The sequence below is a fragment of the Amblyomma mixtum genome, chromosome 1 (assembly GCF_055824585.1).
Source record: "Amblyomma mixtum isolate Tamu chromosome 1, ASM5582458v1, whole genome shotgun sequence".
Classification (NCBI taxonomy): domain Eukaryota; kingdom Metazoa; phylum Arthropoda; class Arachnida; order Ixodida; family Ixodidae; genus Amblyomma; species Amblyomma mixtum.
Window position 1 is genome coordinate 85,137,096 of NC_143012.1, and position 17,534 is coordinate 85,154,629.

Genomic DNA, 17,534 nt, shown 5'->3' on the forward strand with positions numbered 1-17,534 from the left:
CATAGCCAGGGACTGTATCTGGACCACCTGTTCTGTGCAAGTAATCAAGCAGTGAAGTACAGGCAACGATGCTGTATAATTGGCTATAATCATCATCATCAGCCTGACTACGCCCACTGTAGGGCAAAGGGCTCTCCGCAAACTTCTTAATCTCATCCGCCCACCTAACTTTCTGCCGCCCCCTGTTACGTTTGCCTTCTCTTGGAATCCACTCCGTTACCCTTAAGGACCAGCGTTTATCTTGCCAAGCCCATTTCTTCCTGTTGATTTCAACTAGGATGTCATTAACCCGCGTTTGTTCCGCTCACCCACTCCGCCTGCTTCCGATCTCTTAATGTTACACCCATCATTTTTCTTTCCATAGCTCGCTGCGTTGTCCTTAACTTAAGCTGGACCCTCTCTGTTAGCCTCCATGTTTCTGCCTCGTAGGTGAGTACCGGTAGGATACAGCTGTTGTATACTTTTCTCTTGAGGGATATTGGTAAGCTGCCATTCATGAGGACAAAAAAAAAAAATTCAGACGGCACTTGTGAAGGCAAAAGCATTAGTGTGTCACCGTGAGCATTCACCTCAACGCAGGTTACGTGCTAAGAAAGGAAACGAAGACATGCCTCCAGGTGCTGATTCTACAAGCGCTAAATCCACGAACGTCCGAGCAAAACACTCGGACACTCATTTTGAATACCTCTCGCGAGCTGACCTCCAACCTGATTGAGAAACATGCTGTATGGAACGAGAAATCGTATGACACCACCCTCAAGGGCGTGCGATGGATGGTTGCTTCTCAACTTTGATATGCTCATTGGTCTTTGAGTGGAAGAAATGGCACAGTAACTGTCTCACATCTAGGTGGACACCTCAACCACACCTTCAGGGAAGAGGTAGAGAGTTTGGAAAAGGCATAAAATTGAAGGTGTATGCCGTCAGTTGGAATGCGAAAAAAAAAAAAAGTTTCACCATCCGGGATTTGAACCCACGCACCTCTACTGCCTGTCGACTCTCCGGAGCGACGTGTTAAACCACATGCCCACAAAACAACGCGGAGTGATACACCTCTCTTTATTTTTTTCTGCGGACTACTCCCGTAGCCTTCACAGCGTTGCACATGATGTATGAAACGGAGTATACAGCGATGAAATGTGGTCGTAGGCGATTAGCGCACATCCCCTCTGGACAGCAATTTTTGGCCGACTGCCTCGCTCGGAGCTCCAGCAGCGTCCATGACGAGCGTTGTTTCGCCGTCGTTCCGCCGCTAACTATGGTTGTGACGCTGTTGTCCCGATATTGTGTCGGCTAAATCTTGCTAAGGGTATGCAGGTTTGAGAATGTTCCTGTCTGCAGTCTTCGCCAGTACACTGCCTCTTGTTGATTTAGATCACGATGAGGCGGCGGATAGCGGATCCGTACCCCCTTATATCGTTGTACCACATCACGTGGGAATGCAGTAAGAACGACACCTTTCGTAAAGAACTGAGTGCTGAACAGTGGGAAAGCCGGCTCTCCCGCGGCGATCTGGGATGCCAACAAGGTCTGATCCAGCACGCCCAACGAGCAGCGAAGCTCATCACATCACTATCTGCTTCAAGCACACCTTGTTTTTTTATTATTTGAGGAGTGTTCGCTGTTTAATTGCAATTTAGACTCGATACAGTGCACCCTTCAATGAAAACGAAAGCTACCTTTCATCGTCGACCATGTGCTTTTAGCATTTGCCACTAGATGGCGCCGCAGTGTTTCGCAGTGCACAAAAACTTTCGACGACAAGGCATGCGGAAACTAATGCTACTATTACTAAAAATTGCTAATTACTGTCTGACAAGTGAAACTGATGTTTTTAGTATAGCGCTTTTACTATACTTTTAATGACGTGAAATGGCCATCGCGCTCGCTCATCATAGTTTCTAGAATTGGGATACATAAAAGCGGGCTTATGCACTGATTGAAAGCCTCCAATTTAATTAGCACATGTAAGCAGTGTCACCCGGAACGCTGTTTAGCAGACGTTTGCTCGCTATATTGGGTGCGACTGTAGTCAGGAAAACTGGCTCCACATTGAGGTCAGCCAGTGGGGGATATATAACATGATACGTCATGTATATGTTTCTCTGAAATGGCGGGGCTCGGCTCTCTGTGTTCATCCTATGGCTGCGTGATGACGTCGCCCTGTTTTTCTTCCCATCACTGGGATTTTCTGCACCATCTGTGAGTACACACACACGCACACATTAACACATTAGCATACACATGCCATCAGCTTTTCTCGTAATGGGGCTAGTAAGGCCTTAAAATAATGTAAGACCTTTGCAGCTGACGAATTGTACACAATATACACACGTGCAATTCGTAGTGGTACACAAAAAAATAATTACAGCACATAATGCGATAATACAAATGCAGAGAGCAAAAGTTTGTGAATTGTGCACGCTATAATAAAATTAGAACGAGATGCACCCCAAAGATAGCAGATTGAGTTTGCTCAAATAAACTTAATTTATAGCGTCATAATGGCTTGTTCAAGAGTGCAGGAACTATCGTTTGCCACAGTTACGCAAGCGGTGCCCTAGTTATGTCAATCTGCATACCTTGGTGCTTGCCGAGCAAAGCGCAGTTTCAGCTCAGTGCTTGTAGTTGACTTGGATCCCGTACTATGGGCATCATTTGGGGCTGTTTTTCACGGAATAGTGAAGCATGCTTGTGGCCAGACTGCATTCTTTGCGCTGCCATTGAGGGGGTCCTGATCACCCTGTGGCTGAAAATTGTATACTCCAGCATTTGTGTAGCATCATCTAAGGAATGTGTTCCGTCAAAGACTTGATCCCGAGCACTGCACTGGGGGGCTGTGTCACTTCGACAAGTTAAACCGCACATACAGTGGAACCTCGATTATACGACGTTCAGGGGACCGCGCGAAACCGTCGTATAATCCGGGTGTCGTATAATCGAAAACCAAGCGTGATATTTTTCATCGTCATCTTTTTTTTTTTTTTTCGGAACACAAATGCAGCACATTTTTGCCGGCAGAGGGGCTAGTCTTCAACAAACAAGATACAATGGCCGTTGAGGCTGCCGTGCTCGCGCGGTTTTCTTGATAGGTGGAAAGATTAAGGCGCACCGGTTATCGACTGGCTAAAGTGTGCCTACGGTATTTACTCGATTCTAAGCACCCCCTTTTTTTCAGGATCGCGATGCCCAAAGTGAGAGGGGGTGCTTAGATTCGAAAAATCTAAACTGACCCCCCCCCCCCCCCCCCCCCCCCCCGGCCCGTCTTTTCGCGGCGAAATCTCGATGAAACGGGCGCGAGAAAAAACATTTTATTTAGGAAACATTCAAAAGAAAAATAGCTGCAGACAGTTCTGTGCCGCCATCTGTCTTGTAGTGTGGGAACGCAGCAACACAAAAAGCGCCGTGGACGCCGCTGTCCTCGCTTCAACGAGCGCGGCCCCGCCCTCGCCCGCTTATCTGTTTTTTCAGCAGCGTCCGCTCCGGCGGACGCATTTGTTGCTGGGACGGGCGTCTTATCTTTTCTCTTTATCTTTCCTCTGATCTTTTAACTCTCCTCTATCTGCACGTGGCAGCGGTGGCTCGGCTTGAGCCAGTAGGCAGGACTGTGCAATTTCCTTTTCATCCTTCTCTCAGTCACAACAACAACGTGCAGGCTCGACGAAAAAGAGAGCAAGTGCACTTGGCGGCCTCGGTAACGCTCTCTTCCGCGCAAAAAAGGGGGTGCTTAGATTCGCATGCAAAGTTTTTTTTTCAGAAATTTTTTTTAGAAAATAGGGGGGGGGGGGGTGCTTAGATTCGCGAAAATACGGTACATCCCGGCCTGCGTTTGCTGACGACCTTTTTTGACGGACGGTACGAGCCAGACGTCGTACGAAGCGGGGTCCTTCTAAAATTTGCGTCGTACAACCGAGGTTTTTAATGCATTGTCTCTATGGGGGTTTTGCCGGGACCGCACAAATTCGTCGTAAAATGCGGGTCGTCGCATGACCGGGGGACGTATAATCGAGGTTCCACTGTACCTACAACCATTCTCATGCAGTCACATGCCAAAATGCATTAGTTGAAAGTGGTGGCGTCATATCTGTAGTGTCCACTGCACTGTTCATGGGGTGGTGGAACGACTTAGTCCCCGGTGTCGCGCTCCACTTCAGCCCGTCTTGTTCCAAAGCATGGACTCAGTTGCTTTCTCAGTAACCAGCACAGGCCTGTGCCAAGGCCTTTGAAGTGTAGTAAATAGTTTCTTAGATGGAGTATATATGAAATAAAGCAAAAAAGCTTACTCCTTCGCAATCAAAAATGAGCGGCACAGCAAAAGAGCACGACTACAAAGTTCAGGTGACCTGGCATCAGGCGCTGTGTTGAGGGAAGAGTGCGAGCCGGCTTTGTTTTGAATTTTTGCCATCTTTTGCAGTGCTCAGGCCTCTAATACGCTGATGATCTTAACTGCCAAACCTACATACTACACTTGTTATTTGTAAATGTCCGAACCTAGTCGGGGTCCCCTCAGGTTGTGTGGCCGTTATTATGCTAATCTTGACAGTGAATCAAATAAGCTAGTGGACATGGCTGTCCTGGTTAGCTCATGAAAGCTTGCTTGTTCTTCATTCGTTGTGTGTCATGTATCCACAGATGTTACTAGAAAGTCTCCCAAAATGCCTGAAGACGTTACATAAGGGAAGGCACGTAAACTCATGAATAGTTTCCGTTCTTTAGCTGGTGGCAACCAGTTATGGGGCCGTTAGTTAGGGTGGAAAAGTTGGTTGTTGTCTAAACTCTCGGCAGAATATCATGGGCAGTTAACGGGTAAGAAGGAAATGCTGCTGATGAGTAGGTTATGGGAAGAGGAAAGGCACAGAAGTGTCGACCCCGGTCACCTTTAAAAGGCAGCTTGTCATTCAAGTGAGGTGCAGTTGCAAAGCTTTTTAGGTAAACAAATAACGCATAGGTATACTTCTACCAATTTGTTTATAAGGGAAGAGATCAGGTTTTAAAAGTTCATACTTCTGTAAAGGCTTATTGAGTGTGGTTTCCTGTGCCTTCAGTGCATGCTGTATTTTGATACAGCTAAAGAAGGAAGTGGCAGGTGCCTCTCAAAGGATGCCTTCCAACCAATGCCACCAACCTATTGTCATGACGTCGCATTCATCCACCTTGCACCTGCCACTACTGCTAGCAGGTGCACACTGGCAGGTGTAACACAGTCGACTGCAATGTCGTGACTAAGCGCAAGTCAGTGGCGGTGTCTGGGAGCACCTGCCACTTAGTTCTTGAGTTGCACACAACTATAGTGAGAGACAATTCCCCCGCGAACTGTGTACGCCGTGCATTGAAACAGATCGGTTGTTTTCTACAGCCCTATACTCCGTCTCACAAGCTGTTTGCAGCACTACGAAAGGTACAGCTCTCTCGTCCAATCAGGATGGCGCGCACTACATTAGTGTGTTCCTACACGCCTGTGGTTCGATCCACCTGATGTCCAGGTGGCTTCTTTCTACCTATAGCAGGTGGCGCTTGATGTCTTTTTATTCTTTTTTTGGTTTGTTTTTGGACAGGCGGACGCCCGTTCCAAAGGGACTAGCCCCACTTTTTTTTTGTCGCAACCTGTTCTCATCAGTTCCTCTGTTGTCGCGTCGCAGTAAATTTCAGTAATCGTGTCATGTGCATATAAATTTATTTACTCCAGCGTGCCGAGGCAGCCGAGTGTCGATGGTGGCGAAATGCAAAACAAGCCCATGTGCTGCACGAGAGGCAACGCACGTTAAACGGCCCGCGTTCAACAACACTCGGCCCGCGTTCAACGTCTCCGTTGCCCACTTGTAAAGCGTTCGCTCGCTCACCTGCGTGAGTTTTGCCGTCCTCTTGATGAGCGCATTTGTACTCCAACTGCCCCCGCACTCGACGCGAAGCGCTTCAAGAACATTTAAAGCCACCTGCTTCGCCTGCTTGGGGAAACAGCGCACTGTCGGTGTAGAGCACACAGGAGACACAACAGACTCGACCGACGCCATGTTGGAAAGTGGCGACGCATCACTACCTCGCAGCAGGCCTCCACAGAGCTCTGTCCGTACGGGCTTTGTCTGGTAATTTCACCAGTGATTGAAACACTCCCTACCATTTAAATACACCTGTCCAAACCATGTTCTAAGTTGCAATGCTTACTGTTTTGATTAATAGTCATACACTCCTCAAATATTCGAGGGACTATTTTCTGTGTTTCTGCAGTCCTGATTGGACGAGAGAGCTCTACCTTCCGTAGTGCTGCAAACATCTTGTGAGACGAAGTATAGTCTGCATGTCGGCAAGAGTGTATTATCAGCGCTACACGTTGCGACGTAAGAGAGATCCTCGGCCTGAAGAGTAGTGGCATGTTACACCCGTGCTCTCTGCTGTGTGTGCGCAGGAGACGTATGCCCACCGTAGCCAAGTGGTACGCTGCCTGCTGGCCAAGCGTCTCCTGGGGCTGATGGACCAGAAGCAGACCAACCTGGCCGTGGCTGTGGACGTCACCTGCACCCAGAAGATGCTGCAGGTACACTCGAGGGGAACCTGGGCTGGGCCAGTCTGCAGCTGTGCCATGCTGGTGAAGGCATGACGTAAACCGCTTAATGCAGGAGCCCTCAATCTGTCTAGCCCCGAGTACTGCTAGCGGATTTCAAAAGGTGGTGAAGAACACCGCACGTGTCTTGGCTGCCAAACCTTCCAAGACTAAGGTGCATGCAAACTAGAGTGTACAAGCTTACAGCCCCCCAGAAATGCCCAGAATTGAATCATTCACTGGCTGTGTGGTGATACAGTCTGCTTGTAAACAGCTGCAGTATGTTTAGTCTCAAAATTGGGCGGCTAAAAGGAAAGGGGAAGAAGGGAGAGGCTGACATGGGTTTTAAAGGGACACCAAGGAGAACTGCACTCGGTTATTGTTCTCAGCGGATAATTTATTCTTTGCCTCTTTCAGGGTATGCAAAAGACGCATGTATTGCGGAGAAAATTGGATTTGAAAATCTTCCTGCCAGTCACTTTGACCTCATGATGTCCGTTTAAATTAATCCGGAGCTCTCCTCTACGGTGTCCCTCATGTGTCAGTTCGGGCTTTTCAAATCTACATAACACAAACTGGAGTCTTAAATTGAAGGAAGCTCCAGAATGAATAAATGCATTGAAATAAACATGTTGTTAAAGTATGCATTTTGCAGTGAATAAAGGGCTACAAGGAAATCGCTAATGACAGATATCAGCTTAGACTTTCATTAACAAGAGGACGATTAGATTAATGTGACCAGAACTTGAAAGAAGAATAGTCGGAAATAGTTGGAAGGGTGGCAAGCCACTCTACTTTTTGTTAGCAACAGAAGCAAGTCTGTTTCCTGCAGGTTTGCAAACTAAGTTGTAGAAAAATATTTTAGACAAAGTTGGGGAGTCTTTGTGCTGCTAAGCGTGAGCCCTTCCTAAGCTGTGTATGAAGCGAATTCAAGCTTAGCTGAGGAGAGAGGTCACCGTGGTATCAAACAACCTTGATGACATTGAACTTGCCTTAACTCAACATTCCAGATGGTGTGGGTGTGTGCATTTAAGCAGCAGTTGCCACTTCCAAAGGGCAGCGTAATCATTAAGTGCAGAGAAGGCTTGTGCCAGATCAATTTGATATTAGGTTTCATTGGCTGCAGTGGTCTGTTGCCTGTTGGTGTGCATACTCTAAGAAATGAAAGGTCGCCATAGTGGCTTAATGATTATGGTGCTCGGCTGCTGACCCAAGAGACGCGGGTTCAATTCTGGTCGCGGCGGTCAAATTTTGATGGAGGCAAAATTCTTGAGGGCCGTATACTGTGCGATGTCAGTGCACATTAAAGAACCCCAGGTGGTCGAAATTTTCGGAGCCCTTCACTACGGCGTCCCTCATAGCCTGAGTCGCTTCGGGACGTTAAACCCCATAAACCAAACCAAACCATCAAAGAAATGAAGAGGCATGTTTTCAGATGTCTTGCAGAAAATATGGCCTGTGAGCCACCTTGTGCATTTTTAGCTGTCCTTACTTTTTTATGTGGTGTTGCAATTTCAGATGCACCGTGTAGGTCTGTGACTGGTATGTATCATAAAATGTATAGTTTATGCTCTTAGAATGCTCGTCTCATGGATTGCAGTTAGGTGCCATTTGAGGCACATGATCCGTTTGGCATGTTGCCGTTGCACCAGGAATAAAAACCATTAGTTTGATTGCACTGCTAAGGAGGTTTGCAAAGCATAGTGAACTGTTCGGGGAAGGAGAAATTGAAAGCATAAGTTTTCTGATGAGTGCGCATCCTTTTGTTTCTTTTTAACTGCATAGCTGGCTGACCAGCTGGGCCCACACATCTGCGTCTTCAAGACTCACGTGGACATGCTGACGGACTTCAGCCAGGATGACATGATGCGGCTGCGTGAGCTTGCCAGCAAGCACGACTTCCTGATCCTAGAGGACAGGTGCGTTACTGGTTTGCATTCGTATTATATGTGACATTATTATATGAGCTAATAGGACAGAACAGTGCAGCGTAATTGCAGCTGTGTTCAGCATAACCATTGCTGTATTTGTAAATCAAGGAAGGAAGAGAGTGCGACTACAAAAACTGCATCTGCTGTAGGTCGCACCAGTGCAGCTTCAGTCTGGAGGGAGGCTAGCACTGTCCTCTCAGTCAAGCACTGCACGTTTTTCTCTAAGAAGCACTTTTTCTAGCAAAAGGTTACTTGTGTTGCGTGTTATTTATTTGCACAAAGGTGAAAAATATAGACATTCTGTTAATTCCGACAGCAGCAGCAGTGCAGACAACTTTCACCAGTATAAATAGTGTCAGCATGACTGTTGCAGCATGTTTGCAAACAGAGCCTCTCGGCTGGCTAATAACAGTGCTGTCCAGGGGAGTGTGAAGTCAGCACTCTTCCGAAAGTGGCCTCACCATGACAGTGCACATTGGAGGGGATGCTCTGTCATGATGAGGTGGTGGTGCGGTGCAGTTATTGCCATCGCTTTTTAAGGCTAAAGCCTTTAATGGCTCAAACTCTCAGCCATGACTCTGTCCGTCCGTCTGTTACGCCTGAAGTGACAGTCATAACTAGTCATTACTAGTCACATGTCATGACTAACTAGCTATTACTAACCAGTAATCAACTAATTAGTCATGAATTGTTAGTCATTAACCAAACATGAATAGTTAGTCATGGGTCGTGACTAATTAGTCATGACTAGCCAATCCAAGTCGCCCCATAGCCGCCTTGTGTGTGCCTACGGCCGTCGTCTCATTGGTGGCTTGCTGCGCATGTGCTAAGATGGCGCCACTGTTGCACGCACTGCTCTCTCGCCAGACGCCTTGCAGCAGTCGGGTGCCTTCACAGATGCATCAACAGTAGCAGCCAAAGTTGCGTGCAAAGGCTTTCGCCTCGAGCACTTTATGTCGTCAAAGTACCTCCTGAATTTTTTCCCGTGGAGGAATGCAGTCTTTTTAAAGCCCTTATGTATTAGTGCAAAAAGTTTCCGGCATTGGTGGCAGCTTGTGAAGCCTCGAGGGAGAGGAGTCAGGTTGGAGAGAGAGAGAGGGAAATGATGGTAAGGGAGTAGGAAGGAAGAGGGCAAAGGAAACTGGAGAAAGGACGAGTCCATGGTAGGTGACGGATGGCGAGAGGAAAGCTGCGATCGCCAGTCAGAGTCAGAGGGTGGGGAGAGTGGTGGAGATTATGGCATGGCACACTGAGATTCCTGGATTGGATCATGCCACCCGCTACTGTCAGGGAGGAACAGTAATGCTAATCAATACTCTGCCGCAAGAATCGTATCGATCATGTGCGACTTCTTTTTTTCTTAAATGCATCCAGGTTGCACAACTAATCGTGCTGCACCATCCAGGAAGTAGCGCGCATGTGTGATGAGCAAAGCTTAGGGAGGTCTGAGTACTCTTTTTATTGCAGTGGCTATGAGTGGGACCTTGTGGTATAAACTGCATCAGTTCTATTTGTCAGAGACAAAAAACCATTGGATTCGCCTACTGGCCAACATTATTTCCCATGTGGATCACGTGACAATGGAATGTGCCTTCTGCTTTGGCCACGCAATCTAGGTGTGCTCGGCAGTGGGTGATGTGATACAATGGTCGCTGTCACCATTCCCGTACCTTGTGCAGAAGAGAGAAAGTCTCCGAATTTAACATATTTTCAGGGCGCATCCAGCTCGAGGTGGGCAAGGGGATTGTGGCAGGGATTCCCTTTGATGTGTTTTTCCTTTCTGACACCTGGACGTTTGATCGTGGCACAGGAAGTTTGCAGACATTGGGCAGACGGTGCAGACGCAGTACACGGGCGGGCCATTCTCCATGCGCCAGTGGACCGACATGGTGACCGTGCATTCCCTGCCGGGACCGGGCATCCTGACTGCACTGCAGCAGGTTAGTACGACGCCTGACACCAGTAAGGGAGGCGCTTGTACTACCGGTGGCAGGAGGGAAAATGAAGGGAGGTCACTTTAATGTTGCATTACAGCGTCTAGCACTGTATCACTAGAGTGAATAGAAGCACTAGAGTGATGATGTGTTACTCCTGCACTGGGGACAAATTCAAGTTGGCCTATACTGATATACCGGTGTTTCAGCGAACACTTTCACAAATTTTCAAAAATGGGCTTCTTGGGGTCAAAATATGGCTTTTGCGGCATAGTATTACAGTCGAACCCGGATATATCGAACCCGCATATTTCGAATTATTGGCTATATCGAACACACAGATTACCCCCTTGAAAATACTATGTAAAAGTATAGGACAGTTGCGTTGTATATCGAATTCCATTTTCGCCGGACATTGGATATATCGAACGCCGCACCGCGCCCCTGGAAGGTGCGCTTTCCCCAACGACATTCCTGTCCGGTCCTCAGCCGCCTCAGCGGAGAACATTTCCGCAGTCAGTCAGCTTGCTCCTATGCGCACACGCGGCCGTCGCACTAGCGACGGAGATGCAGGGCCTTTTTTTTTTTTGTGCCCCCCCCCCCCCCCCCCCCCCCCCTCCTCCCTCCCGTTTTGGCGCCCCACCGGCGCGAGCTTCCCCGCTCCTCCTGTACCGCCGGCGGGTGCCTGGGCAAGGTCATTGGAGCTTAGCGAAGGGAGTGCGCGGCGATGTTTCCAAGCCGCGCTTCCTGGGGAAGGGAAGAGAGAAAGCGATCTCTCGTGGGTCTGGGGAGAAGAGAGCTAAAAAAAAAAAAAAGCGAAGCCCAGAGCGCTCTCGACGGCACATTCCGCCGATCTTTCTCCCTGCTTTCTTTCTTTTCCCTCTGTCGTTCCTTCGCTGCCGAGTTGACTGCCGCTCGCAAATTCTTCGCTCGGCCCGCTCCATCTGCGCCTCGTGTGTTTTTCCGTGTGCGCCTGTTTCAACGAGCCGCGTGCAGCGTGTACGACTGCTGTCATCTGGTGAGCTATGGCATCCGCGGACATCAAAAAGAGGAAGAATCTCGACTTTGCAACAAAGCTTGAAGTAATCCGGCGGGTTGAGAATGGAGAAAAGAAGTCCTCCGTGGCAGACGCATTCGGGATTCCGCGGAGTACTTTGAGTACGTTGTTAAAAAACAAGCAGGAGATCAAGCTTAAAGCAAGTGAGGAAAGTCGCTCGGGAGCGTGTCGTGTGCGCCCTGCTGCTTTTGACAAAGTGGAGAAGGCACTCTATGCTTGGTTCCTGGAAATCCGAGCGAAAAATATTCCCGTGGATGGCCCGATGTTAATGGAGAAGGCCAAATGGTTTGCTACGGCTCTTGGCGAAGAGAACTTTTGCGGTGGCACTGGGTGGCTGCAACGGTTTAAGAACCGCCACGGCATAGTAGGAAAGACCATTTCTGGTGAAAGTGGGGCTCTCAGCAGCCAGGAGATGCAGCAGTGGCTCTCTGAGGAGTGGCCGAAGATCACTGCGAAGTTTTCGCCTGCAGAAATCTTCAATGCAGACGAAACTGGACTCTTTTGGCAAATGTTGCCGAATAAGACACTCGCGCTTCGTGGGACCTCATGTCACGGCGGGAAAATGAGCAAAGTGCGTGTGTCGGTGCTGCTTGCGGCCAACATGGACGGTTCGTGCAAGCTACGGCCATTCGTGATCGGAAAGAGCAAGTCGCCACGCTGCTTCAAGAACTGCAAACAGCTTCCTGTCCGCTACGGCTGTAACAGGAAGGCCTGGATGACACGTCAACTTTTTGTCGAATGGCTGCAGGCTTGGGACGCAGAGTTGGGCAAGTCGGGCCGCCGAGTTTGCCTTCTGGTCGACAACTGCTCGGCCCATCAAACCACCTGCAAGCTGCAGCACATCGAACTAAAGTTTCTTCCGCCGAACACCACAGCGAGACTGCAGCCCCTCGACCAGGGTATTATAAAAGCATTTAAAGTAGGCTACAGGAAGCGACTTATTCAACGGCTCCTCGTAAACCTCCGCATCGGAACCGATCTAAGGATTGACCTGCTCGGCGCGATCCAGATGATCACCGGCGCTTGGAGCGACGTGAAGCAGGCCACAGTAGCCAACTGTTTTGGCAAGGCAGGCCTTGAAGTGGCCGGAGATGAATTTCCGGAAGATTTAGAGGACGATGAGTGCTTGGACGACGCGTTTCGCGACTTGTCGAATTTTCCCGGCGCCGTTCCGTCCGAAGTGACTGCTGAGGACTTTATTAACGCCGATAGCGACGTTCAAGCGGTAGCCGACCTCGCTGATGAGGACATTGTGGCCGGGATAGCTGGCGTTCAAGACGCCGATTCCAGCGACGACGAGGGCGACTGTGTTATCGAAGAAACGCGCCCATGCACAGCCACTGAACTGGCTTCGGCGTTTAGCCTGATTCGGCGCTGTTGCGGCGAAATGGAAGGCACTGGGCTCTCGCACCTGGACAGTCTAGCGAAGATCGAGACCAGTGTTTTGAACTTCGTTTCGCAGAAGAAAAAGCAGCCCAAAATTAGCGATTTTTTTTCCGCGAAATAAAGCGCTTTCACACTGCGTGCCCATGCTACGTGATTCGCGACTGTTCCAAACGGTAAGCCACAATTTGTTATGATCGCGAGTGCAGTTTTGGCCTATATCTGTATATCGAATTTTCGCTATATCGAACTATTTTCCGATCCCCTTCGAATTCGATATATCCGGGTTCGACTGTATCATTGTTGGCAGACACCAGAAAACCAATGAATCATCTTAACTACAGTGGAACCTCGATTATACGTCCCCCGGTTATGCGACGACCCGCATTTTACGACGAATTTGTGCGGTCCCGGCAAAACCCCCATAGAGACAATGCATTAAAAACCTCGGTTATACGACGCAAATTTTAGAAGGACCCCGCTTCGTACGACGGCTGGCTCGTACCGTCCGTCAAAAAAGGTCGTGAGCAAACGCAGGCCGGGATGTACCGTATTTTCGCGATTCTAAGCACCCCCCCACCCTCCCCCCCTATTTTTGGAAAAAAATTTCTGAAAAAAAAAAAACTTTGCATGCGAATCTAAGCACCCCCGTTTTTGCGCGGAAGAGAGCGTTGCCGAGGCCGCCAAGTGCACTTGCTCTCTTTTTGTCGAGCCTGTGCAGTCCCCCAAGGAGGCGCGGCCTGCGTGTTGTTGTTGCGACTGAGAGAAGGATGAAAAGGAAAGCGCACGGGCCCGCCTACTGGCGTGAGCCAAGTCACCACCGCTGCCGAGGAGAGTTAAAAGATCAGAGGAAAGATAAAGAGAAAAGATAAGACGCATGTCACAGGAGCCGACGCTGATGCAAAAACAGATAAGTTGGCGAGGCCGCGCTCGCCCAAGCGAGGACAGCGGCGTCCACGGCGCTTTTTGTAATGGAAGTAATGGATGCTTGTGGCCCAGGATAAAACTTCCCACGAAGAGGAAGTGGACAACGATGCAGAGGTTTGCGCTCCCATTCCTAGTTACGCCGACGTGTTGCAGAGCGTCGACAACATCCGGCGCTCTGCTTGCGCGCGCGACGATGTTGGCGACCTACTGCCGGACGTGGCAGCCCTTGAAAGAAAGTTGATGCGCCAAGGTTGGGCAAAGGTGCAAAAAAAAAAAAATTACCGATTTTTTTTAAACGGTAATAAAGATTTTTTTGCAAATCTGTTTCAAACAAATGCTGGGTTTTGTCTTTTTTAATCTGATTGGCGTACTTGCCGCGGGCTTGAAGCCGGTCAACAGTTTTCGGCGCAAGGCCGAGCGCCACTGGCCGCATTCTTTGATTTTCGATTATACGACACCCGGATTATACGACGGTTTCGCGGGGTCCCCTGAACGTCGTATAATCGAGGTTCCACTGTAGTAAGCTGGTTAACTAATTTTTAATGATTAAATTTTTAAATAGCAGAGTTAGGCACCTAGTTGCAATTAGAGATCTGTAGCCGGTTGTTAGTAATAGCCTCATGAGTTTTTAGAATTCCGAAAATGCGATTACTGTTCACGCTGTGGCTCCACTAAATTCGGCTTTTTCAACTAGTTACGTGCACTGGAGGGGTTGCTTTGCCTGCATGCTTTTTGAAAGTGCATGTATATTCACACGATGCAGCCAGATTTTGTCAAGCTGCAGCGGCGAGGGTAATTGCATTTTCGAAATTCTAAAACTGATATGGCTGTTACTAATGACCGGCTGCAAATTTCTAGTTTCAAGCAGTTGCCCATCTGTGATAATTAAAAAATTAGTTATCAGAAATTAGTTAACCAGCTTACTACTTAAGACACTTCACTGGCTTTCTGGCGTCCACCAACACTGGTAATAAGTACTATGCCGCAAATGCTTTATTTTTATCCCAAAAAGCCTATTTTGAAAATTTTCAAGAGTGTTCGCTGAAACACCTGTTATAACTACGCTGTAATGACAAAGATGCAACTTCCACTGTAACCAGAGCCCCTGTAAACTAGAAACAGCAAAAAAAAAAAAAAGTAACACGGGTGTCAGCATCACCGGCCAATGTCACAGGTAGGGTGTGGTGTATGAGCACAGTTTTTTGCATGCAGATCCTAGAGGCCAAGCTAAACTGGTGTTCATGGAGTCCTTTTTGGCCTAGGCATTGCAAGTTTGAATTGGGTGGCAGACAAATTTTTTAATGCGATTGTCTTAGCAGGCAATGTGTCGTTTGCTGGGGGACAAGAATCAGCATAGCTGGAAGGAGCCGTAGAACCCATTTTTACTAAGAACGGAAATTGATGGCACTCTCTCTAGTGTCGCTTTCATCTGCAGAGATTTTCATATTTTGTGACCACACGGCTAGACAGCAGTTGAACAGCCATAGAAGGGCAGACGACTGGGTCACTGGTCTTCACCATGGGCAGAACAGTGGTCAGCTTGTGCAGTTTGCTGCTCAGATCTACATTTGATTATTCCTTTTGTTGTACCTGAATTTAGGCACTTTGTGACACTTGTTGCTTCGTCATCGTTTTCTTGCTGTTGTTTTTTTCAGGCACATTGTTGCTTGCTGAAAACATATTAGGCGCTAGAAGTTCTAGTGTAAAGATGTTTGTGCTGCCACCTGTAGGGTCAACTACAGTCTCTGCGATGTGTGTAATCAAGGCCCAGCTAGCTGGAGGCCAGGAAGTCTGATCCTGCTGTTGGTCATTGTCATCAATGACTGGTTTTAGTGCACAGTAGCACAAACCCCTCTCCCTCTCCTAGTGGTCTCCGATTCCCTTCGTCTTGTGCCTGCCACTAGCACTGTATCCATACAAATTCCTTTGCATCGCCACTCGACCTGAACACTGATGTTGAAGAGCGCAGTGTTGGTCAAATGTTTTGGGGAATCCCACAAGGCAGAGTAGATTTGTAATAAGGGAGTTATTGACCAATTTGTTCTCGCCCTACCATAAGCTTGCCGTCCCGGTTACCGTATTTACTTGCATATAGGTCGACCACGAATATAGGTCGACCCCTATATATTGGGCTCACCGAGAAATAAAAATAATTACTCGAATATAAGTCGACCCATATCTTTTGCAAAACATGCACATACGACGTAGGACAAGCACACACTTCATCTGACTTTAACCTCTGAAAAGCGAATAAATATACAGAAACCTAGGCATGCGCACTGACAAACCTGATGTGCAATCAACAGAACTGTTCCAGATATGAAATTTCAGCTTTAAAAAGGTTCACAGATTTATCACTGACACAACTTTTTCCTCTTTTTCGTAGGCGGTATGCCTCCAAAACATCCCGTGCTTTACTATCACCGCTCCTGCCCAGAACGCCAAAATATACTCCTTCCTAAGCTGTCTACCACGATAAGACCACAGAAATGAGCGAAAGAGCAATGCGGGTACACGCAGCAATTCCCTGTGTGCACCCGCATGATGATGATGAAGGCCAGCGTCACGAATATAGGTCGAGGTTCTTTGGTCACGAATATAGGTCAATAACTAATTATGGCAACATTTCTGAAAAAAAAAAAAGATCGACCTATATGCGAGTAAATACGGTAGCTCAGTTGGTAAAGTGACTGCTCCGGTGAAGCGGTGGTCCCGGGTTCGAACCCTGGACCAAGACGAATTTTTATTTAACTGCGAAGTTTCTGAGAAAGCTGTACAGCTTTCCTTTGTAGCCGTATGGCTGCGCTTGGGTGGATGTCAGGGAGTAATTACTCCCTTATTATGAAGAGCACAGTGTGCAGTTCAGTGTGCAAACACACAGATACCGAGCTCTCATGCTGTGGCTGTTGTGTGCAGGCCAGCCGACCAGAGCAGGCGTGTGTGCTGATAGCCGAGATGAGCTCCGCCAATGCGCTCACCAGCAAGAGCTACACCGATGGTGAGTGAATCGCTTCGCCGCACTGCTCTGCACCGTCTGGGCCCAACTTGCATGAAAGACACTGCATTAAGGCACTTAGCAACAATTCATCAGTACTGTAGAGCCTCACTGGTGCATTGTTCACATTATTACAGCGAAGAATCTATGAGCTAGAAAACCACCAGTGTGCTCGGGTTGGCTTTTGGTGCATGATTTAATGCAAACAGTGCATGCGTCACTGTGCTCAGTGTTGCTGTTTAAGGGGGTACACTGGTCTTTGAGAACAAAAAATGAACAAAAAAATCGATTTTCGGAAAATGACATTTGTGGAATTTTCCAACTGTACCAATTTTTTCCTTCAAAAAATCAGCATTTTGACCATAATATTAAATTCAGATCATCGTGTGGGCTGAATTTATGCAGGAGCAGATAATTTAAGGGGGGACACTGGTCTTAGACCTGTTTTCCTTATTTTTAGTCCAATCCTAATGAAACTGTACCACCTTGCTCAGCTTTTTATGCTGATTTCAACAATTAAATTACCTTTCTCATAAATTAATCGGTTCCCAAAATAATTAATTTTGACTAGTCATTCATTAGTACCTCGGTGCAAAAAAAACTGCTCAATAAAAAATCATTTTTAATCCATGGCTGCATAGTATGGTGAGTAAAGAGTGCAATAATCAAAACCATTTTTCCAATTTACCCTCATTAGTAATTTTACAGCCCTTGGAATATCAGTGTTCAAGGTGTGAATGTAATGCATCGATAAACTTTGCAAAGTTAT

General features: G+C 47.8%; 1 protein-coding gene across 1 annotated transcript in view; it reads left to right on the top strand.

Moving 5' to 3' along the window:
• r-l (rudimentary-like) overlaps nt 1-17,534 on the top strand; it is a 30,964-nt gene that overhangs the window by 5,678 nt on the left and 7,752 nt on the right. Inside the window, exons 6-9 of the mRNA XM_089554086.1 lie at nt 6,404-6,532; nt 8,324-8,457; nt 10,280-10,409; nt 16,687-16,768. Coding sequence (XP_089410212.1) covers nt 6,404-6,532; nt 8,324-8,457; nt 10,280-10,409; nt 16,687-16,768 — 475 coding nt within the window. The remainder of the gene's footprint in view (nt 1-6,403; nt 6,533-8,323; nt 8,458-10,279; nt 10,410-16,686; nt 16,769-17,534) is intronic.